This window comes from Ostrea edulis, chromosome 2, assembly GCF_947568905.1.
Source record: "Ostrea edulis chromosome 2, xbOstEdul1.1, whole genome shotgun sequence".
Lineage (NCBI taxonomy): Eukaryota > Metazoa > Mollusca > Bivalvia > Ostreida > Ostreidae > Ostrea > Ostrea edulis.
Genome location: NC_079165.1, coordinates 85756315 through 85775824, shown reverse-complemented (window position 1 = coordinate 85775824; position 19510 = coordinate 85756315). Strand labels below are relative to the sequence as shown.

Genomic DNA, 19510 nt, shown 5'->3' with positions numbered 1-19510 from the left:
AATCATGGTGATCAAATGTACGAAGTTGTAATATTCTGGAGCTTACAGTGCAGTCTGTATCCTGCCTACAAGGTTTTCCTAATAAGTGATACTATGACCTTGAACTTTGACCTTGTACTACAACCTTGACCTTTGTCCTTGAAGAACAATAGGCATCCTCCTCTCATCATGGTTATCAAATGTACGAAGTTGTTTATCAAACAGAAATCATACACCAAATGCAACTCTGAAACTAAAACTATTTTTATTTACAATGTATATGCAATAATGAGATATGCTCATTAGCATATATCTTAATTTGAGCATGATCAGGTTGATGCACAAAGCCCATACCTTCCATACCTGAACAGTTTAAAATAATGTTACCAACTGAAAGATAATGATGGGAAATGCACATACTTGTGATAATGTTTATAATAAATTCACAATATACTTTGTTTTGTACATATCACCTACTTATTTGTTAAACAAGGATTTCATACATATACTTAAATGTTATTTTTGTAATTTGAAATTATGACATTCTGAATCAGGGCCAAATTAGTTTGCTAATTGTGAACCTAATTCTTTACAATTGGTCCTGCTTATCCATTATCAGTCCAAATCATATGTTTGGTACAGGATTTCAATTATGTTTCCCAATAGTACTCTTAATTGTTTCTTATTAACGCAAAACCTTATTTTCAGGATTTTTCTCTTATCATTTTTTACCTCTTAAAATTTTAATGCAGCACGCAATTCCTCAGAAACACATAGGTTTTCAGTAATAATAGATATCAACATAAATATTTCTCTGATTTCAATTTTGTCACTTATTACGTAAGATATTGACGAATTTCCAGTATTAAGAGGGTTATTTTTTTCCACACAAGTTCTCAGAAATTATTGAAAACATCAAGTTCAAATTTCCAGATAGTATTAAAAGGAGACTTTGTAGATGTTTTGTCTTGATTTCTCTAATGCACAGAGCTTGGTAGGGCTTGAAAAAGCCACAAATATTGCATTCCATTTTTTACACATTTTTGTCAACATCTTTTCACACAAAAATAATTTGTCAAGATGTGTATAATGAAAGTTGTAATGATGAAATCTACTTGACAACATTGAGTGAGGGGGAGGGGGCATTATATGTGTTATTTGGGGCTATCGAGAGTATTGTTTCACCAAATCATACTGGTGTAGATCAAGATGTTTTGTTGCTGATCGAGGCATATTTGATATTTATTTTTTTTAAATCTACCAGGTATTTGCTGAAGCAATGCATTTTGGAGTTAGATTATCAATATTAATTCTTGTAAAACAAATTGCCTAGTTCATTAAATATAATTTCATTACTGAAATGAAAGAGATGAAGTTTGAAATTAGTGATGGGCAATCGGGGAAAAAACATTAATCGATGATCGGATTAATCAGATGTACCTTTTTGATTGATTAATCGAAAAATAATCGAATTCTAATGATTTCAAATTTATGGCATAAATATATTAAATTTACTTTATTTTTTACCCTAGATATTAAGTTAATTAGAATAAAATCATTAGATAGATTGTATCTTGTTAACATCTTTCTCGAGAATTTTTCACTCATATGGAGACGTCCAAAATCATAATTAGAAATTTGAAGTTATAATCCCATACTTTCGATTTTATTTTCCCAGGATAGGGATAGATCTCTTGACTATTGTTGTTCTTATGGGATCCAGGTCAGAATAGAGCCTCATTACCCCTTGCTTGTTGTAAGAGGCAAAATCTGAGGCACTGTGTCACAGCAAGTGTGGCACGATAAAGATCCCTCCCTGTTCAAAGACTTTAAGCGTCGAGCATAGGCAGGCAATTTTGCAGGCCTTTATTGGCAATGGTCAGTGACGTCTCCATATGAGTGAAAGATTCTCAAGAGAAACGTCAGGGCTTCAAGCTAACTTTTTATATCACCAGTCCAGCCGGACTGATAGGGTATAATTTCAACCAGTCCGCAGAAAAATTTACCAGTCCAACAGAGTTTTTCAGAAATAATTAAACATATTTCGTTAATATTATTATAATGAAATTTAACTCAATATGCCTCGGACAACATTTCAATGTTCACTTAAATGTGGGATTTATATATTACGTCTTCATATATCTACAGATCGAAGCATGCCAAATGTGTAAATAAAATTTCATAAACTTTATATTTTCCAAAATGATGCTTTAGAAAATTAACCAGTCCCATCGGACAGACTAAAACAAATGTCAGTCAGTCCGCCAGACTTTTAACCAGTCACAGACTGACGGGCATATGTTAATTTCGAGCCCTGAACGTTAAACAATCTTATCGGATGATTCAGCTTCGTCAGCCATTTTTTATTTTAGATAAGTCGCGGCAGGAATATTCGTATTAATTTTTTTAAAATACCGACGGCGGCGATTTTCGATTTTCAAAATGACAATCGATTATTCACATCGTTTCAGTTATAGCGACCGACAATCAGTACATCACTAGACAAAACTCACATGCTCAGGTGAGCTAAAAAAAAAGCTTGACATGCAATTTTAAATACAACATCCACTAAAATCTAAGGCCTCACGAGTTGACTCGTCCACGATTTCCAACAAGAAGTGGTGTTGTGTATATACAGCACCATCTTATAAGCTTTAATTGTGAATCTTTGAAGTATGGTAAAACAAAATGTACATGCATATGTACTATGCCGTAACTAGATAACTATGGAATTTCAATGTCACAAATAGGAATATGACACATCGGCTTGAGGAATCTACCCATAAAAGCTTCAAAAGTTGTGTGATCAAAAGCCTATCGCAAAAGAAAAAACAGTAACAGCTCATACACATTCTGTAGCAGATATTGATATAAATTATTCTCTCGAAGTCTTCAAATATCTTGCTCGCCTCTTCTTAGTTCTAATTACATGACGTATTCCCACAAAAATGTATCACGTGTAGAACGGACCTGATGCCTAGGAGTAGTTCGCTATGCGAGTTGACTCAATAAGAACACACAGAGACAAAATCCACTATACCTGTTTGACTATTGTTGAGTTATCAGAGGAGGCCCTTGTCCCATCAGACAATCTTGATTTGCTTCTTCTTTTGGAAATAACTTTCTGTAAATAGATATATACATTCACATATGATAAAAGAAGAAGACCTGTAAAGAAAATTAGTAACCCTAATGGATGTTGCCCCAAAATTATTGATATTGCTTACATGGCACAAGTTTGACTTGCAAAAATAAACTCCAGTTACTATTGTGCAATAACTTTGGTCATTCATCCAGCATCTGACATTTATGTCAAGGTTGATCAAATTTGGTGCATTCTGTAAGAAACTATGAGTTAATATTCCCTGAATGACTTAGACCCTTGAAATATATTTTGTCATATGCAGTACATGAATAGCGAAGTTAACTGAACAATTAAAAAGATTCTAGGAAGTAATATTTTCTGATTCAGAACTACCTTGACCTTTAAGATATGACCATGAGTACCCCTTGTACAAAAGCTTGAGACATGAACATGTACAAAATTTGTAAACAGTGATATCAAATCTCAGTTAAGATCCTCAGACCAAGTAAAGAACTACAGATTGTTTTAATGAAAAACAAACGTTTCCCCAGCTCCCCAAATTGGAAGTGCTCCAAATGAAACCTCCCCCCTTTAATGTACTGCATGACACGGAGGAGAAAGCATGATCAGGAACATAGTCACTATGAACTTCTATAAGCCATAAAGGAGAAGTGTTTACAAACAATTTTACACCCTCCACCCCTCAAATCCACTATAAATTTAAGGATAACAATTGGATCCTCCTGTCCCTACAATATGCACATTTGCAAATGGCATTTAAGTAAAGTACAAAATGTCAAGTCTATCGGATAAACCATAAAGAAGAAGCATTCACAAGTTATTTTAACATCCGCCACCCCTCTTGGATCCACTTTAACTTTTAGGAAAATAATTGGATCCTCCTGTCCCAACAATATAATGCACATCTAACAATGGCAATGAAGCATTGTACAAAGTTTCAAATCTATCAGATAAGCCATATAGGAGAAGTGACTGTGTTCACAAGCTATTTTAAATCCTTCACTCCTCTTAGATCCACTATAACTTTTAGGAAAATATTTGGATCCTCCCATCCCGCCAATATGCACATCTACAAATAGCAATGAAGCATTATACAAAGTTTCAAATCTATCAGATAAGCCATATAGGAAGAGAAGTGTTCACAAGCTATTTTACATCCTCCAACCCTCTTAGATCCACTATAACTTAGGAAAATAATTGGATCCTCCTGTCCTGGCAATATGCACATCTACTGTACAAATGGCAATGAAGCATTCAGGGGTTGAAATTAACTTTTTCTACCACAGGCTAATTTTAGCCTGTGGGTAAAAAATGAAAACCTACAAGCTAAAATAAAAATAATGAAGCAGTGCTCTTTTTCATGTTTTTTTTTAATTCAACGATTTCCCCCATAATTACCTAGCCTAGTGGGTCAACAGGCATCGTTTGAACAGGACACTAAGTCACGTAAGACATAGATGCCATGTCTAGGTCTCTTAATTATAGCACCTCTAATCCACAACCTGTTTACCGCAGGTCTAGACCAAGTCTTTCCAATTTCATCAGGGTTGTCACTAATGAATTTTCAAAGTGAATCCCGGACTCATGGTTTTATAAGCAGCACGATCACGAGCCCCATGAACTTTTTTGATAATCTTCTACGCGGTGAGCAGTGCACTTGTGTCATCACTACAACCTGACCTCAATATGACAATAAATTGATTTTGATAGGACATTAATTCTCATGATTCTGATAAAAATAACTACCGGAAGACTTGGTAAAACATCCCGATGTTTTTTTTTTTTTTAGATGAATGAATAACAAAAACCTCATACTTGGAATTCAATTCAATTTAATCACCCCTATAGATGAACAGGACTCGTAGCCGCGTGGCACATGTTTATATTTTTCATCATAATGCGATGTCCGACCTCTAAAGCATTTGTTTGACTCCGAGTTTCTTTTAAAAAAATCATAAAAGAAAAATCCGGATAGAAACGGGTCTTGAAATCGGTCGTTTATGTAAGCATTTGTATGATTCAGAGTGCATTAGTTTAGGAAAAGTGAGTAGCTCATTACCGTATAAAACGGATACGATCTTAGTTTGTAAATCACTACTCACTAAGATTTTCGAGTGTCCACTATTTTTACTCGCTGTTTTTCAAATGTACTCGCATTTTGCGAGTATTTCTCGCTAATTTCGAGCCCTGGCATTGTACTAAGTTCCAAATCTATCTAAAATTGGATAAGCCATATAGGGAGAAGTGTTCACAAGCTGTTTTACATCCTCCAACCCTCTTAGATCCACTACAACTTTTAGGAAAATAATTGGATCTTCCTGTCCTGACAATATGCACATCTACAAATGGCAATGAAGCATTGTACAAAGTTTCAAGTCTATCCGACAAGCCATATAGAAGTGTTCACAAGATTTTGTGACAGATCGACAGAAAGTACAAAAACAATGTCCCCCCCCCCCCCCCCCCCCCCCCCCCCGAAAGAGGGGAGATATAATTTACAAGAGGAAGCTTGCATATCTGTATGTCATATTGATCAGGGCAGGGCTCAAAATAACTGACAGCCGGGAGCCCGATGGTCCTAGGCCAGTAAATTATGGATTTGGCTAGTAATTTGTAAAGAACATGGATGTCCTTGAGGCAAGTTGATTTTAATACTTATCAAAATTTATCAACTAAAAGTTTTTACATGTATATTAGATGTGCGTCATCTGGGTTCTGAGAAAGTGGAGATCTGCATATTTTTTATCTTAACGTAGACCGATGGATAGAGAAGTCTTGATTTCATTAATTCTTTATCCAATTGATTGATACTGATAATCAACTCTTCCAGATTTTATCCGATATGGTCTGGAGAAAGCTTATAAAACACAGTTCCAACAGGTCTTTCTTCTCTTTAAAACTTTTTTCTTTTCTCAAATGAATTTGATTGCAGAAGGTAAATTATAGTGACAGATCTAGAGTGGTTACATAGGATGAAAAATCTACATAAGTTACTTTAAAGGACATCAATAAATCCCCCATTTCGAAAAGAAAACGATATCATATTTAAGTGAAACATCATCTGTGTTTTTGTAAGTGAACAGAACCACTTATTATAAATTTATTCCAATGTGCTTCACTTAATAAATCAAGATTTCATTGTACTTATGAATTTTATCACTTGTACTCTAGCACTTATGAATCACACTAGTGAATGTGTATGTACTTGCACAGGTTGCAGCTAGTATATATATGATTTAAATACAAATTTTGAGAACTTTATATTTCTTTATAAGGGTCAGAAGAGGGTAACCCGAATTACCGAAATGCCCGCCATTTACCAAAATGCCTCCAGAAATTACCAAAATGTCACCTAAAACTACCAAAATTCCCTTCTAAATGTATGTATACATTAATGTATATTAAGTTTATAAATGTTCAATTTTGATGATAAAACGCTAAATTGTGATTATTAATATAGAAAATTCAGTTGTGTTCAATTCTCGCTTTCACAATGTTTCAAAGAACAATAACTCTAGCAATTAAAATATGTACACGTACAGTTCTTGTAAATTTTTCCCGCATACAATATTTGTTGGAATTGCAAAATATATCATGTATATACAGTGTGCAAAAGTAACTTTAAGGTCCTATAGACTTTCAGTCCATAGTTTAATATTTCATTTCCTATAGACCACAACAAATTCCTGTAGACCGAAATTTAACATGCAATATTCATTGTAATCATGGGCTCGTCACGAAATTTTTCTCTTATTAAAATTTGACATCGTCTATTCTATAAAATTTACAAATAAATGTAAATATAGAATAGATAGGGTCAATCTGTGTTGTTATCAAATAATAAATGATAGACACAAATTCAATTTCGTAATTTGTTCATAGTTTAATTATATTCTTTTTCAATTTCATGCACAAGCTTTTCAATTAGAATTTCGTTTTATTTTTTATTTTGTTCCAGCTCAGTTTCACTGTCTGATTCTTCATCTAAGTCACTTCTACTACGTTTCGTTTTCTCATTATTTTCTGCGACTTTAGCCTTGCTGGAACTTGTTGTACTGACCATGCACTTTCCGTTTGATTCCAGGGCATGCATCGATTGCTTTTCATATATGTTTAATAAGTGGCGGGGAACCAGTTTTTTTACTCAGAATTCCTATACACAAGCCAGTCTATAGCTATTACAATCGTTATAGACCGACTCGATTTTCTATAGACATTGTCTATCAGTCCATGGTTAATTTCGCACACTGTATATAATCAAGAATTAGAAATAATGGATAAGCACATTCTTCTAAATGAAAGAAAAATAACATGAGTTACCTTCCTTAGATTATAACAAATTCTAATATTAACAAGTTTCTGTTATTTTTTTTCTTCAGAGGCAGAATTTTACACAATCAATCTCTAATATTTCAATATATTGCTTTTAAAAAACTTATTTAAAGGGGAATTTCGGTAGTTATAAAGGGCATTTCGGTAATTTCTGGGGTATTTTGGTAAATCACAGGTATTTCAGTAATTTCTGGGGGCATTTCTGTAAATCACAGGCATTTCGGTAATTCCAGGTACCCATGTTCATGCATCTTTATCTACACAACCACGGAGGGGAGCGCTCAGCAGCATTAACAGATACATATCACTTTAAAATTCCACTTCTATATTATGTAATAAACACAGAAAGTCACCGATTCAATAGGGTACTGTACATTATGTTGTGTTACAGAATGGTACTAAAACTGCACTGCATTCTGTCCATATACAGTGAATAAACAAGTGTTTACGTCTCAAATATCTACTATTTATATCATTGTTTATAAACTAAAAAGAATGAATTGATTCAGTATCCTGCTTTGCATTTTCAGATTTTATGATTATAGACCTCCAATGTCACAGAAGAGGAGTCTCTTGACAGTCAGACACTGCACTGTCCAAAATTTGATGCAAGGGACACGACTCATACTTGTATCTAAGCAGTTACTTCATTGATCTCGTAAAATAAAGCAAAACATATATGCAAAATACACAAGAAAAACCACAACAACACTGCTCTTTCATATTTATACCTGTGAAAGCATGCTGCTCAATACTGAAAAGTGCAATGGTAATCTTCATTCCAGTGTCTTTTCGATCGACCGTCCCGAAAATCAGCCATTGGAATCACTCCTCGTCTTTGAAATGGTGGAACACAGATAATGTTACTAGGTTAAAGTCCGCGGTTATATGCTGCCTTTTTAACTCCAAAAATTAACGCACAATATGAAAACACTCCGAACTCAGCTTCTCTCGAGACGGTATCCTCAAATGAGAACCGAACGGAATTGTGGGTCAGTTACGTCATATCAACATTGTACGTTGGATCGTTAAAAATATGGAGAAATTCCTAGCACATTGAATTGCAATTTTTTCTGATTCCTTTCAGAGACAATGAATTTTTTACGGGTATTTATACAATGAAATGCGTTGTTTTACATCAAATCCGACTATCCAGTCGAACAAAACAAAATAAGTTATCGAGAAATACACCCAGAATAGTACGAGGAATTTGATTGGATGCTTCTTGATAATAATACATAGATAAGCATGTATAAATATACATGTGATAAATTGTACATTCGGTCAATATATATCATGAAAGGTGAAGATAACGAATAGTGATCAATCTCATAAATCCCACAAGCAATACAAAGTAGATAGGGTAGTTGGGCAAACATAGACCCCTGGATCCGGACACACCAGAGGCGGGATCAGGAGTAAGCATCCCCTGTCGACCGGTAACACCCGCCGTGAGCCCTACTTCCTGATCATATGGCCTCCCAAACAGAAAGCTTGATTTCGAATACATGTATTCATGGATCTGCGCATCATGTAGGCATCATATATATATATATATATATATATATCGCTGGTTCGAAAATTTTCAGTACCTAGTTGTGATTAGTGCTTTATATATATATATATATATATATATATATATATATACAAAGCACTAAAATGACCAACGACACGAACAACGAGATTGTCAAATTTTCGGGACGACCCGTCCCTTCTTCAGGACAAACGAAAACAATTACATAATGTGGTCAATATCAAGAGAGCATAATAACAACAAGAGGCCCATGGGCCACATCGCTCACCTGAGTCACCTTGGCCCATATCTGAAGACTTTCCATATATATTTGCATGTAAAACCTTGGTCCCTATTATGGCCCAAACTATCCTTTGCAAACTTGAATCTACACTATGTCAGAAAGCTTTCATGTAAATGTCAACTTCTTTGGCCCAATGGTTCTTTTAAAGCTTTTTTCTACATTTGTATGTAAAACTTTGACCCCCCCCCCACTTGTGGCCCCATCCTACCCCCCGGGGACCATGATTTGAACAAACTTGAATCTGCACTATGTCAGAAAGTTTTCTTGTAAATATCAGCTTTTCTGACTCAGTGGTTATTGAGAAAAAGATTTTAACTATATATTTGTATGTAAAACTTTGATCCCCCTTGTGGCCCCATCCTACCCCCGGAGCCCATGATTTGAAGAAACTTGAATCTGCACTATGTCAGAAAGTTTTCATGTAAAAATCAGCTTTTCTGGCTCAGTGGTTCTTGAGAAGAAGATTTTTCCTATATATTTCTATGTAAAACTTTGATCCCCTATTGTGGCCCCATCCAACCCCCGGAGCCCATGATTTGAACAAACTTGAATCTGCATTATGTCAGGAAGCTTTCATGTAAATCTCAGCTTTTCTGGCTTAGTGGTTCTTGAGAAGAAGATTTTTAAAGTTTTTCCCTATATATTTGTGTGTAAAACTTTGATCCCCCCTTGGGGCCCCATCTTATCCCGGGGGGGCCATGATTTTAACAAACTTGAATCTGCACTATGTCAGAAAGTTTTCATGTAAAAATCAGCTTTTCTGGCATAGTGGTTCTTGAGAAGAAGATTTTTAAAGTTTTTCCCTATATATTTGTGTGTAAAACTTTGATCCCCCCCCCCTTGGGGCCCCATCTTATCCCCGGGGGCCATGATTTGAACAAACTTGAATCTGCACTATGTCAGAAAGTTTTCATGTAAAAATCAGCTTTTCTGGCTTAGTGGTTCTTGAGAAGATTTTTAAAGATTTTTCCTATATATAGTGGTTCTTGAGAAGAAGATTTTTAAATGACCCCACCCTATTTTTGCATTTTTGTTATTATCTCCCCTTTGAAAGGGACATGGCCCTTCATTTGAACAAACTTGAAAGCCCTTCACCCAAGGATGCTTTTGGCCAAGTTAGGTTGAAATTGGCCCAGTGGTTCTGGAGAATAAGTCGAAAATGTGAAAAGTTTACAGACAGACAGACAGACGGACGCCGGACAAAATGTGATCAGAATAGCTCACTTGAACCTTCGGTTCAGGTGAGCTAAAAACTACATATAAATACATCTAGCACTACAACTACACTTATCTACAAACGTATTTACAACGCAGACTACATGTTTTTGGTCTTTAGGCTTGCCAATCAATGTTAAAAGTGGAGCGAATTAGGACATGCCTTATTCGTCCAAAGAGCTGATCCAAAATGTCCGAAAAGAAAAGCAATAAACTTGATTAATCTCAAGTGGAACGAGTTAACCCAATTACGTTGTCAAATAGTAAAGCTAACTCGTACCCAGAGAGGTTCTATTTTAACCATGCATAATTTATAAAAGATAATAGTAAGTACCAAATACAAAAAAATAAATAATAAATAAATAAATGAAAACAAGCTATGTAAACGAAGTAAGAGATGAACAAAGTTTGAGAGAAAGATAAAGTAAACAACAAGTTTGAATAAGTTAACAAAATGGACCAACTCCAAACAAAAACAAAGAATAGGCAGCCCAGGAAATTGAATCAACATCAGACATTCCCGTGCTGATCATGTCTAGGGTAGATGTGTAAGAAAAACATAGAATCACGGAAACTAATAAATGGGTTTTACATGTAAGCAATCGGTTATGAAGTTCAAAAAAATTAAAAAAGATGGACTGATTGTAAACAGAATTGAAAAGAGAGAAAAAATGTGTTCAAAAATGGTCATAGTACCACTGTTAGGGACATGATCAGACGAGTAGGTCTAGATGAAGCTTTTAAGGGTTTAGCCCGTATTCATCCTGGTGAAGTCAGTAGGTTTGTTGATACCATGCGGTTCAAATGACTTCAACCTGTGCATCCAGAATTTTTCTGTGTATATATATATATATACAATTCACTTAATACACAGGCATCTGAAGTATGGATATGTAAAGGATATAAGCCTCAAACTGTCCATTCTGTGAGAGAAGGAACTGATCGAGGCCCATAGGGCCGAGATTTAATATAGTTCTTTCTCTCACAGAATGGACAGTTTGAGGCTTATATCCTACTTAAAACATTATGTACATCTTTTGTTCTAAGAATGGACAGACTCAGTAAACTCATTGACAATGATATAAATTATGAATAAAGCTATTTTGAATAGTCTGACAATATAACCAGTCTTGCATAGAATTCTGTTTCTTTTGTTCACTTATTGGACAGTGTCAGGTAAGTAGTCTTCTACTGCAGGTTTTATATTCACTCTTTCTATAGTACTGAGCCATATCAACATGTCTTCCTCTGATGGGGAGAGCATTTTCATTGCACGATCAAAATTTAAGGGTTTTAGTGAAAGTACTGCAAATATGTGTTATATTCTGGATATGGAGGGTGAGAAAGTTATGGGGCCAAATTTTGATCTGAAAAGCATTGTGTTTTCGAATATTTGGATAAGGAATTTATTAACGCCAGCCAAAAGAACCCAATTCGCCTATCTCGTGAAATGAAATTATTCATGAAAGCGAAAATAATAATTCAGGATTAGGATATGTTAATAAAGAAAACATAAAAAAGCGTTGTGAAGAAATTTTGGAATGTGCCTCTGAATCCAACGAAATTCAAATACAGTATAGAAATATGTCTTTCAAATTTTTGATGCGATATAGTATTGACCAATGGAATTAAAGAATTGTGAATCTTACGAGTTGAAGCAGAGAATTCTACTAAAGGGAAATGTCGTTTTCAGTGTTTCAGTGATTTTTCCCGATATCGGTGTTGATTCTTACTTGTAGGGAATTTAAAGTTAAATTTGTATCTTTTTGACAAATGTATTGTCTTTCTCTTATTTTCAGCCTACATGTAGACGTCTTAATAAGTTATTGGGTTTACCTGGCGCTGTCCAATAAGTTGACAATTTCTGTCCATTATTTTTAAGAACGAACAGTATCTGTCCATTCTTAAAAATAATGGACAGCAATTGCCAACTTCACTACAAGTGGACTTTCTTCTATATAAAAGTCTAAAAAGACAAAGGATTGCGTAACAAAAATGTTTTAATATAACATTCTTCCACGGTTATTGCAAAGATCAAAGGAAAGCTGCGATCATTATTCTGCGATATATACCGGCCTCAATTCATATTTAATAGCTGATTATGAGGTAATTGATACAGTGTATACACAGGCACTGTATTTTATTATACCGGTAGAAGGCCAATCTCTAAAGCTTACAAAAAGCGTGAAGCGATTACATGAATCGAAAGAGGGATGAGATAGACTAGGAATTCACACATTTCAGAGAAATTATTGCTACCAAAAAAAATTATCAAACAAAAGGGGGGGGGGGAGGGGAGAGTAATATCCATACTTCAGGTGCCTGTGAGTGTATATGTTACTTGTACTTCGTGTTTTGTTAATACAACAATAAAGTCGATAACTAATGATTATATAAGCATAAAAATTAATCAATATGCTGCCAAACAAATTTATAAATAAACAAAGAATATTTGTCATTCAACAGTCTGTGGCCGAGTGGTTAGAGCATTGCGCTCTAAATCACATGGCCTCTCACCTCTGGTTGGCGCGGGTACGTTCGAATCCCGCTCACGCCGGTAAGTGAGAAAGTTTCGCAGTTTACTTTCGGAAGTTCGGTGGTCTCTTCCCAGGTACATTGTATCTGGGTTCTCTCTTCCACCAATAAAAAATGGGCGTCACCAGATAACTGAAAAATTGTTGAATGTGGCGGAAAACAGCAAAACAATCAATCAACAGTCTGTTGGAATTCCCATGGGCACGAATTGTGCTCCTTTGTTAGCTGATCTGTTTTTTATGTTCATATGAAGCAGAATTTATTCAAAAACATCTGCGTGAGAAGAAAAAATCTCTTGTTGTGGCCTTTAATTTCTCTCCATCGTCAACTTGCCATATTTATATAGTAATATTCCATTATCACCTGCATATGGTGTTTATATCTCTCAACTAATTCGATATGGAAGAGCTTGTTCTGCGTATGGTCAGTTTTTAAATCGAGGCAAGCTACTGACAAAGAAGTTGATGGTACAGGGGTTTCAACAGTCTCCATTAAATTCAGCACTTCGCAAATTCTATGGTCGTTATATCGATCTAGTTTGCCAATACAACCTTTCATTGGGTCAAATGCTGTCTGACGTGTTTCATACCGATTGTTACACCGTTCTTGGTACACTTATTTTGATTACGAATGACTCCGTTTACCTGATCAGATATAGGGCTCACGGCGGATGTGACCGGTCGACAGGGGATGCTTACTCCTCCTAGGCACCTGATCCCACCTCTGGTGTGTCCAGGGGTCTGTGTTTGCCCAACTATCTATTTTGTATTGCTTATACTGTAGGAGTTATGAGACTTATCACTGTTCGTTATCTTCGCCTTTCATATATTTAAAGCAATCCGGCGTTTGCATTCCGAGATCAATACACATGTAAACAAATATGACAATGCACAGACAAGTTAACCCTCTTCCACGTATGTGTATATTTCTTGGGCTGTGTATATATGTTTTAATCCGTCAATATCAAACAAGTATTTGAAATACTTTTCAAAATAGATCTAGCTATTGTATACTACCTTACCATCTTTTGTCAACAAAAACATATGAGTCATCTTCGCTAGCCAAGACACTTTGGTCTAGTTCGTTTTGGAAACTGACATGGCGTCACAAATAGACATAATTCGTAGCTGTATGTAAACGGATCAGACAAGTGTCAAAATATATGCATGTAATTATGTAGATATCAAACAAGTCAAAATATAATCATGTAGATATCAAACAAGTCAAAATATAATCATGTAGATATCAAACAAGTCAAAATATAATCATGTAGATATCAAACAAGTCAATATATAATCATTTATTACACACAGTGTACTTAGTAATAAATACAGGTTTTTTGCATATGCAATACAGGTTACTTTACAATAGCCGTATCAGCCCCCGGGGCTGATATCCGTATCAACCCTGCAGATCCGTATCAGATCCACTTGCGGAACCCCTCTATCCGGAACTCCTCTGGTTTTTTCCGCTTCAATATTTTGCAGACGAACATAAACAACATGAACATGGACGAACATGAAGGAAGAGAAAATACTTTTGAATCGCGGGCAAACAGATTAATCGAACTCAAATATATGTGTGGATTAAATACCGCTGATGTTGGTGAAAATTCTTACGATGGATTTAGAATCTGTGCAACCCACAGACCTATAAGTTTTTTTAAAATAAGGCCGGAAATAAAAAATGCAAACACAAGTAGGAAAACTGATTCGGATTTAAGGAAATTTACTAATTACCTAAGGAAGGGTAACGAATTGAGAAAACCAGAGGAAATCCCGGTCGGGGACTTAGATATGCATCTTGCGAGATGTTTTGTGAATGTAAAGAAATCAAATGGGGAGAAATATGAACCCGATACACTGAAGTCAATTCAAGGGAGTGTAAATCGTTATTTTTCAGACAAAAATCTGAAAATAAATATTGTAACAAAGATATAAGTGATATGAGTTCTTGTCAATGTTGATTACGTTTTATTTGTTCAAGTCGACATATTTTGTATGTTATTACTAAGTATGTAATAAACATAATAAACATAAACCCTGTATCAGCCCTCGACCAATATCAGCCTTCGGCCCTCTGGCTGATATTGGTGTCTCGGGCTGATACAGGGTGTGATATGGAAATGGGTATGTGTTATTCTCTATGTAGATATCAAACAAGTCAAAATTTAATCTAGATATCAAACAAGTTAATTGATGAATTATTGCAATAATATTGCAATAATTAAATTGATAATATCTTCAAATAATTAACGATATCTCCAATTTTTGTGCTTTTGTTAATTTGGCTCTCCATAAATTTATAATAGTAATGTTTTTAAAATCACCGATCAAGGGCCCTCGGGAGGGGGTGGTGGTGTTCGATTCGATATACCCCAGTGCGACGCCACAGTCTTCCATAGCTGATGCTTATGAGGATTTTTTTTAACGTATTGTAGATGTTAATGGCAAACTAACAACTCGGCTTTATGACAAACGGGGTGACTTCAGCATCTCCATCTTCAACTTTCCACATTTATGTAGCAATATTCCGTTATCACCTGCATAAAGTTTTAATGTCCCTTAACTGATTTGATACGCGAGAGCATGATCTGTGTATGATCAATTTTTAAATCGAGACATACTACTGACAAATAAGATGATGTTGCAGGGGTGTCAACAATCTTATTTAACAGCATTTCGCAACTTCTATGGTCGTTATTTGCAAATACAACGGGTGTGACCTGTCAACAATGGGTCCTTACTCCTAGGAACAAACCAGTGGCAAATCCAGAAAGTGTTCATGGGGGTTGCAACCCAAGTCTGTATCTTTTCCGCCCAAAAGAGGGGAAGTTGAAAAACTCCAAAAATGGCATGCAAAAAGTTTTTTAAAAATTGTAATCCCCGTACCCCCTCTAGATCCGCCACTGAAAGACATGATATTGTAAACAAATTTCGACATTGACTTTAGTCTGGAATTAGAACATGAAAATAAAAATGCACAATACTACAAAGATGCAGTTTGAAAAGTAAAGGAGTTGCATACTATAAAATGTTACCCTGAACATAAAGGGTCCCAAGGGACGGTGCCCAGTCAATCGAACTGGCAATCTTGTACTCTACCTGCTTTGCAAAGATAACCCGTTCATAAATAACTGACAGTATAAAAACGTCTATACAAGAATTAAGTTAAACAACTGATGATGTAGTGAATCCTGTGTAAAGGTACCACAATGCCATTCTTGCGAGGTATTTGTCGTCTTTTTCTTCATCAGCTCAATTTCTCATAATACGAACGACACCGAGCTATCCTTGTTGTCTTTGTTTGGGTAACATTGCCCTGCAGTAGATAACCGACATTGCCTATTTGAATTACTGGAAAGAATGCATGCATTGAAAATATTACAGAATTTTCCACATACATGTAATTATTTTTTCATCGAGAATTATGAAAATCAAGGAACAGAGGCGGTGGTTTACATCTCCACTTTGTTCTTTATGAAATTTGAACTTTTTCTGATGTCAGAATTTGTCAGGCACTTAGAATGAAGAGAGTAGGAAGTTGCCCCCCACCCCCCACATTTTTTTTACAGTGCTTATTTTGCGTTATATTTTCGATGTAAAGTTAGTTATATTCACATGCAAAGTAAGATATACTGGATCTGGATGACTATAACCCCCCGAAGTGAATTCGACACTTGGCGATTTGAAAATGCCTAGTGCCCCTGATTGGACGATTTTCCTGACAGTGACGGATCCAGAAGACTTTCGGGTGGGGGGGGGGGCAAGTTTGTACCTTTTCCGCACTAGAGGGGGGTGGTGGTAAGACCCTAAAATGACCATACTTGTTCAAAATATCTAATCAAAGGGGGGGGGGGGTGTCGCAACCCCCGTAAGTGTACCCCTCTAGATCCGCCACTGCCTTGTATTATCTCAACACAGAATATATTTGTACCTGTACAGCATGACAGGACAGGGTCAGTCAGTAGTAGCTGTGCAAGGTGATATACCGGAAGTTACATACAATGATAATGCTGACCGGATGGGTGCAATTCTAATTCATGGAGTTTGAACATTTTCTGAAATGTGAGGGGTGTGGCACTGTTTGTACTCTGCATTTGGGATTGCTATTTACAGGGCCGTAAATTACATGGAGGCGGAGGAGGCAGCTGCCTCCTCCAACTTTTGAGCCAAAAAAATTAAAATTTAAAGTTCATTAGAATTTATGTTGTTTCCAATAACTAAGAACATGATACCTCCCTTAAAAAGCATTCCAAATCTTTCTTTTAGAATGAGTTAGTCAAGTAACATCTTAGAAGGTCCTAGAATCAAGGATTTTACACGAAACGTGTTCAGTGTGCACAAAATGTGCTCAGCGTCTGGGGGCCTGGGCGGCCCCCAGACCCCCGCCTAATTTCCTGCCTCCTCCAAATTGAAGTTTAATTTACGGCCCTGATTTATCAAACACAGGATTCGCTGACAGTGCCTCATCTTAGTTCTAAGAGCTATTTTATCTGTGTAGATAAAGTTGAATTAGCTTCATCACGTATATTCAACACCTTTACAGGTCTCCACCATATAAACTTTGATTGAAAACCTCCTGCGTTTTTCGGTCATTCACTTTCGTTTTGAATGATTCTGTATAGGCAGCTACTCATGTGTTTGGTGAACTGATATCTATAGCTTATTTATAAAGCTTAACATGTTAAACAGCACTTTGAACACAGCCACATTTTTATTTTAGACTCAGATATTTGAGTAACTTTTCAGCTGACGTCATATTACTGATAGATACTAATCAAATAACGATCCCAAGTGTAGAGTACATCTTGTAACGGCATGGTTTATTTCTGAACGATTATTTGATTACCTGATCACTAGGATCTAATACATACAGTGTAGAGTACATCTTGTAACGGCATGGTTTATTTCTGAACGATTATTTGATTACCTGATCACTAGGATCTAATACATACAGTGTAGAGTACATCTTGTAACGGCATGGTTTATTTCTGAACGATTATTTGATTACCTGATCACTAGGATCTAATACATACAGTGTAGAGTACATCTTGTAACGGCATGGTTTATTTCTGAACGATTATTTGATTACCTGATCACTAGGATCTAATACATACTTGTAGAGTACATCTTGTAACGGCATGGTTTATTTCTGAACGATTATTTGATTACCTGATCACTAGGATCTAATACATACAGTGTAGAGTACATCTTGTAACGGCATGGTTTATTTCTGAACGATTATTTGATTACCTGATCACTAGGATCTAATACATACTTGTAGAGTACATCTTGTAACGGCATGGTTTATTTCTGAACGATTATTTGATTACCTGATCACTAGGATCTAATACATACAGTGTAGAGTACATCTTGTAACGGCATGGTTTATTTCTGAACGATTATTTGATTACCTGATCACTAGGATCTAATACATACTTGTAGAGTATCCAGCAGATAAGCTACAGCATTATCCAACACATCTAAAACGATCTTCAGAGGATCGATATCTAATTCGAAATATCAAACAATTTTTTCTGTATTCTGTTACCTTTACCAACAAAGAGGTATTTCTATAGTTTTGAACAACATTTTTTTTTTACTGTGATTTTGTTCTACTGGAAATGAAATATTTTTCAAATGAAGAAATAACGTATGGAATACTGGTGCCGCTAGTATTCGTAAAATGGAAGTCAATCGATATTTATATTTCACTATATGTCCCTTATAGCAAAATAGCGTTATTTCACTTAGTCACTGGTGTCTGCTATAGTTTTAGCGATATTTACTATGTCGCTGATTTCACTGTCTGCTACAGATTTAGCGTTATTTCACGATGTCGCTAATTTCACTGTCCGCTACAGATTTAGCGTTATTTCACTGATGCCTCTTATCGTTTAAGCGATTATTCACTATGTCGCTGATGTCCCCTATAGTTTTAGCGCTATTTCACCATGTCGCTGATTTCACTATCCGCTATTATTTTAGAGATATTTCACTATATCGCTGATGTCCCCTATCATTTTTGCGATATTTCACAATGTCGCTGATTTCACTGTCCGCTATAGTTTTAGCGACATTTCACTATGTCGCTGATTTCACTGTCCGCTATAGTTTTAGCGATATTTCACTATGTCGCTGATTTCACTGTCCGCGATAGTTTTAGCGATATTTCACTATGTCGCTAGTGTCCCCTATACATGTAGTTTTAGTGTTATTTCACCATGTCGCTGATTTCAATGTCCGCTATCATTTTAGCGATATTTAACTATGTCGTTGACGCCCCTATAGTTTTAGCTTTATTTCACTATACCGCTGATGTCCCCTATAGTTTTAGCTCTATTTCACTATGTCGCTGATGTCCGCTATAGTTTTAGCGTTATTTCACTATGCTGCTGATTTCACTGTCCACTATTATTTTAGCGTTATTTCACTATGTCGCTGATGTCCCCTATAGTTTTAACGTTATTTCACTATATACCGCTGATGTCCCCTATAGTTTTAGCGCTATTTCACTATGCCGC

At 35.8% G+C, this 19510-nt stretch overlaps 1 protein-coding gene and 1 long non-coding RNA gene across 5 annotated transcripts in view; one reads left to right on the top strand and one right to left on the bottom strand.

The window, feature by feature from the left end:
- LOC125679205 (voltage-dependent L-type calcium channel subunit beta-1-like) overlaps positions 1-8635 on the bottom strand; it is a 60165-nt gene extending 51530 nt beyond the window's left edge. For 2 of the 4 annotated variants that reach the window (XM_048918227.2, XM_048918228.2), the window contains exons 1-2: positions 8149-8635; positions 3020-3103 (exon numbers count right to left, since the gene is read on the bottom strand). In XM_048918227.2, the coding sequence (XP_048774184.2) occupies positions 3020-3103; positions 8149-8160 (96 nt within the window). In that variant the 5' untranslated portion in view covers positions 8161-8635. Of the gene's footprint in view, positions 1-3019; positions 3108-8148 lie in introns of those variants that run through there. The other 2 variants (XM_056155268.1, XM_056155270.1) reach the window with 1 other exon arrangement.
- LOC130051940 (uncharacterized) lies at positions 4444-8123 on the top strand. The gene is made up of 2 exons (XR_008800218.1): positions 4444-6465; positions 7948-8123. It is a non-coding gene; the product is annotated as an uncharacterized LOC130051940 (long non-coding RNA).
- Positions 8636-19510: the final 10875 nt, after the last annotated feature.